Here is a 5,896-nt window from a genome sequence, read left to right as displayed (position 1 = left end):
AATCATGTTAGCAATTGCCGCATTTTATGATTATGTAATTTGGCAAATGGATGTCAAAACTGCATTCCTGAATGGATTTCTGGAAGAAGAGTTGTATATGATGCAACCAGAAGGTTTTGTCGATCCAAAGGATGTTAACAAAGTGTGCAAGCTCCAGCGATCCATTTATGGACTGGTGCAAGCCTCTCGGAGTTGGAATAAACGTTTTGATAGTGTGATAAAAGCATATGGTTTTATACAGACTTTTGGAGAAGCCTGTATTTACAAGAAAGTGAGTGGGAGCTCTATAGAATTTCTAATATTATATGTGGATGACATATTGTTGATGGGAAATGATATAGAATTTCTGGATAGCATAAAAGGATACTTGAATAAGAGTTTTTCAATGAAAGACCTCGGTGAAGCTGCTTATATATTGTGCATCAAGATCTATAGAGATAGATCAAGACGCTTAATTGGACTTTCACAAAGCACATACCTTGATAAGATTTTGAAGAAGTTCAAAATGGATCAGTCAAAGAAAGGGTTCCTGCCTGTGTTACAAGGTGTAAAGTTGAGTGAGACTCAATGCCCGACCACTGCAGAAGATAGAGAGAAAATGAAAGTCATTCCCTATGCTTCAGCCTACGTTCTATCATGTATGCAATGTTGTGTACCAGACCTAATATGTGCCTTGCTATAAGTATAGTAGGGATGTACCAAAGTAATCCCGGAGTGGATCACTGGACAGCGGTCAAGAACATCCTGAAATACCTGAAAAGGACTAAGGATATGTTTCTCGTCTATGGAGGTGACAAAGAGCTCGTTGTAAATGGTTACGTCGATGCAAGCTTTGACACTGATCCGGATGACTCTAAGTCACAAACCGGATACGTGTTTATATTGAATGGTGGAGCTGTCAGTTGGTGCAGTTCTAAGCAGAGCGTCCTGGCGGGATATACGTGTGAAGCGGAATACATAGCTGCTTCGGAAGCAGCAAATGAAGGAGTCTGGATGAAGGAGTTCATATCCGATCTAGGTGTCATACCTAGTGCATCAGGTCCAATGAAAATCTTTTGTGATAATACTGGAGCAATTGCCTTGGCGAAGGAATCCAGATTTCACAAGAGAACCAACACATCAAGAGACGCTTCAATTCCATCTGTCATCAAGTGTCGGAAGGGGGCATAGAGATTTGCAAGATACATACAGATCTAAATGTTGCAGACCCGTTGACTAAGCCTCTCTCACGAGCAAAACATGATCAACACCAAGACTCCATGGGTGTTAGAATCATTACAATGTAATCTAGATTATTGACTCTAGTGCAAGTGGGAGACAGAAGGAAATATGCCCTAGAGGCAATAATAAAGTTGTTATTTATATTTCCTTATATCATGATAAATGTTTATTATTCATGCTAGAATTGTATTAACCAGAAACTTAGTACATGTGTGAATACATAGACAAACAAAGTGTCCCTAGTATGCCTCTACTAGACTAGCTCGTTAATCAAAGATGGTTAAGTTTCCTAGCCATAGACATATGTTGTCATTTGATGAACGGGATCACATCATTGGAGAATGATGTGATGGACAAGACCCATCCGTTAGCTTAGCACTATGATCGTTTAGTTTATTGCTATTGCTTTCTTCATGACTTATACATGTTCCTATGACTATGAGATTATGCAACTCCTGAATACCGGAGGAACACTTAGTGTGCTATCAAACGTCACAACATAACTGGGTGATTATAAAGATGCTCTACAGGTGTCTCCGATGGTGTTTGTTGGGTTGGCATAGATCGAGATTAGGATTTGTCACTCCGTGTTTCAGAGAGGTATCCCTGGGCCCTCTCCGTAATGCACATCACTATAAGCCTTGCAAGCAATGTGACTAATGAGTTAGTCACGGGATGATGCACTATAGAACGAGTAAAGAGACTTGCCAATAACGAGATTGAACTAGGTATTGTGATACCGACGATCAAAACTCGGGCAAGTAACATACCGATGACAAAGGGAACAACGTATGTTGTTATGTGGTTTGACCGATAAAGACCTTCATAGAATATGTAGGAGCAAATATGAGCATCCAGGTTCCGCTATTGGTTATTGACCGGAGATAGTCTCGGTCATGTCCACATAGTTCTCGAACCCATAGGGTCCGCACGCTTAACGTTCGATGACGATCGGTATTATGAGTTTATGTGTTTTGATATACCTAAGGTAATTCGGAGTCCCGGATGTGATCACAGACATGATGAGGAGTCTCGAAATGGTAGAGACATGAAGATTGATATATTGGAAGGTTATGTTTGGACACCGGAATGGTTTCAGATGAGTTCAGGCATTTACCGGAGTACCGAAAGGTTACCGGAACCCCCCGGGGGCTTAATGGGCCTACAAGGGCTTTAGTGGAAGAGAGAGGAGGCGGCCAAGAGGAGGGGCGCCCCGCAAAGCCCAATCCGAATTGGGAGGGGGGTCGCCCCCCTTTCCTTCTTCTCCTCTTCCCCTTCCTTCCCCCTCCTAGTTGGACTAGGAAAGGGGGGAAACCTACTCCTAGTACGAGTAGGAATCCCCCCTTGGGGCGTGCCATAGGAGGTCGGCCGGCTCCCTCCTCCACTCCTTTATATACAGGGGAGGGGGCACCCCACAGACACACAAGTTGATTGTTTAGCCGTGTGCGGTGCCCCCCTCCACAGATTTTCACCTCGGTCATATCGTTGTAGTTCTTAGGTGAAGCCCTGCGTCGGTAATTTCATCAACACCGTCATCACGCCGCGTGCTGATGAAACTCTCCCTCAACCTCAACTGGATCTATAGTTTGTGGGACGTCACTGAGCTGAACGTGTGCAGATCGCGGAGGTGCCGTACGTTCGGTGCTAGGATCGGTCGAATCGCAAAGACGTACGACTACATCATCCGCGTTGTCATAACGCTTCCGCTGTCGGTCTACGAGGGTACGTAGACAACACTCTCCCCTCTCGTTGATATGCATCACCTAGATAGATCTTGCAAGATCGTAGGATTTTTTTTAAAAATTACTGCGTTCCCCAACTGTGCGGGTGGTGGCGTTGAAGGAGGAATGCGACATGGCGTTCGTCCTCTCCAACTCGCTCATAGAGTACCACCTCCACTTCAAGGCCCCCGGTGATGATGGTGCTGCTTAGATTTAGCTTTAATTTCGTTTATGCTACTAGGGACTATGTTTTGTATGAACTCCAATGATGTAATATGTGGCGCGAACTACTAGTTTGGATTGTGCCTTTTCTTAAAGAGGATAACCCTCGGTCTCTACATCAGAATGATGCATGCAGCCATATACTATTAATAATGCAAAATCCAGCAGCCGAACAACCTCGACCCGGAAATAAAGCGGAAAACAAACCCTGAGGCCGTATACCTCGCGACCGTAACTCCTACAGATAGTCACTAATCCTATGTTAATAGACACATCAGAAACAAAAAAAATTACACAACTTCAAGAAGGAATCACCGCACGTGTGTCGATGATGGCGAGTCCATCAAAAGGTCGAACTCCGGATTCTCATCCCCAAAGCCAAGCTTGAATCCACCATCTTCAGGAGGGACATGACGCAGGCGTGCATCGACATAACGCGATCAGCGATCTTGTGTTTTCATCGGAGTGCATAAACTCATCATTGAAGCCGTCTGTACCATCCACCCTTATCTGTCTACCGGCGCCTCGATAACCAGATACCTCTAGAGAAGACAACGGAAGATAAAGACGTCTCATACCGCCTGCCTCTCCCTACAGTCGCAGCACCTTCGATCCAACAACAACAGACTAAACATCACACCTCCACCAGAGCCACTGTGCATCACCATGCAGCCGGAAATCCCACCGGTCATGCTCGAGCGTGGCGAGTTCGGCCATGTGGAAGGACCCAAGCCAATGGGGTTTGTGGGTTTCTCTGTCCGTGATCTCCGCCACCCATGTTCCCCACCCCCACTGCCGGATGCCGTGGTAGCTCCTCTACGGCTGCGGCGGCGCGGGGAGGTCGAGGAAGCCGGAGAGGCGGCCCGGGGAGGCGGCATCGTCGTAGCGGCTGCTTGAGGAGGTTCAGGCGGAGAAGGACGCGTGGCTCGCGTGGCGGCGTGGATCCGCGCTGCAGATCAGCGACGGGGACCTCCGCCACCGTGTCCAGCCATGGCGTGCGGAGGCGCAGGTTGTGGGGCGGGGGAAGGAGAGGTAGAGGAGGCGGAGAGGAGGCGGAGAGAATGTGAAGAGTTTTGGGTCTGTCTAGGACACATCTAAATGTGACATAGTTATGTCACATCTAAACTGATGTTCACTCTGTTTGCGATCTATTTTTTTTTGTCCTAGTTTTTTTTGTTTCTTGTTGATGCATTATATATTTGTGGGAGCTTAGATGTGACATACTTAAAAAAATATCTAGATGTGAATTAGACAAACTGAAGAATTTTTACTGGTTCCCCGAACGGTGGAGTAAATATTGGCGGAGATGCGGCCCCGTTATTGGCTATTGGGATTCGATTAGATGCGCGTTAGAGAAGTAAAAAAATCAGTTTTACTTCTCTAACACCGGATAGGGTCGGTTAGAGTTGCCCTAACAGACAAACCAATCCTGCATTGCAACGGCCAGCTACGAGCTGCTATCCGTATCCTTTTCTATCTCTTTCCCTGCGAAAGATTTGATTTCCATCCGAACACGGTCGAAACCCGATCTTGAAAACTTTCAACCTGATGCCATATATATACCCACGGCACAGACGCCCCCGAGGAGGAATATCCGCAGAGCAGAGTACCACGTAGCAGTTCACGAGCGTCTTTGATATCGATCTACGTCGAGTAGCCACGATGTCGAGGGCGGCGGCGGTCGTCCTCCTGCTCGCGGTCGCAACGACGACGACCGTGGCGGCAGCGAGGCACCACGGCCACCACCATGACGGGTTCGCGAAGGTGTTCGACCGGCAGGAGGCGGACCTGGTGGAGGCGCTGCCGGGGCAGCCGGCGGGGCTCGGCGTCCGGCAGTTCTCCGGGTACGTGACGGTGAACCAGACGCACGGCCGCGCCCTCTTCTACTGGTTCTTCGAGGCCACCCACGACGTCAGCAACAAGCCCCTCGTCCTCTGGCTCAACGGAGGTATTTATACGAGAACAAAGTCAATTGCTCCCTCCGTTCTAAAATAAATGACTTAATTTTGTACTAATTTTAATACAAAGTTGAGTCATCTATTTTGGAACAAAGGGAGTACATGCCTTGGACACGAAAGATTTCATACTCCTATATTATTTCTACCGATCGTAATTATTATACTACTACTACTACTTACTTTGCATGCATGCATGCAGGGCCTGGATGCTCGTCGCTTGGATACGGAGCACTGGAAGAGCTGGGGCCCTTATTGATCCAGAAGGGAACCCCTGAGCTCAGGCTCAACCCCCACGCATGGAACAAAGGTACCAAACAATTCCATCGTCACATTGCCGTCAAACAATCCATCTTAGGAGGTGTTTGGTTCGTTACTTTGTAACGTAACCTGTTTACGGGGGTAACTGATACCTTTAAATCTTGTTTGGTTAGGCTAGGCCGCAATTGGATAACACCGTATCAGGTCCCAGCCCTGTAGAAATCCGATAACGCTCATGACCCTGTGTAATCTGAAACCGCTCCTTCGCCCACGATACTTCGTCTTCTCCAGGAGGTCAGGAGCCCGATCTCTCCGCCGCCCGGCCAAAGCCCGCACAAGGGGAGCCGCGGCTGGTAGTCTCGCCTTGTTGCTTCCCCGGCTGGAGCCCACACAAGCCGAGCATCGCCACTGCTAGCCGGCGCCCATGGCCAGTCCCGGATCGTTGCAGCCCCACCGGCCGGATCCTGCACAAGAGGGGCGCCCGCCTGCTAGCCTGCGGCCAGGGCCAATCTCGCC

General features: G+C 48.1%; 1 protein-coding gene across 1 annotated transcript in view; it reads left to right on the top strand.

Moving 5' to 3' along the window:
- Nucleotides 1–4,826: 4,826 nt before the first annotated feature.
- Nucleotides 4,827–5,896, top strand: part of LOC119281179 (serine carboxypeptidase-like 34) — a 3,047-nt gene continuing 1,977 nt past the window's right edge. Inside the window, exons 1-2 of the mRNA XM_037561778.1 lie at nucleotides 4,827–5,112; nucleotides 5,322–5,429. Of these exons, the coding sequence (XP_037417675.1) occupies nucleotides 4,827–5,112; nucleotides 5,322–5,429 (394 nt within the window). The remainder of the gene's footprint in view (nucleotides 5,113–5,321; nucleotides 5,430–5,896) is intronic.

This window comes from Triticum dicoccoides, chromosome 3B (genome assembly GCF_002162155.2).
Source record: "Triticum dicoccoides isolate Atlit2015 ecotype Zavitan chromosome 3B, WEW_v2.0, whole genome shotgun sequence".
NCBI lineage: Eukaryota > Viridiplantae > Streptophyta > Magnoliopsida > Poales > Poaceae > Triticum > Triticum dicoccoides.
This window is presented reverse-complemented; position numbering and strand designations above follow the sequence as displayed.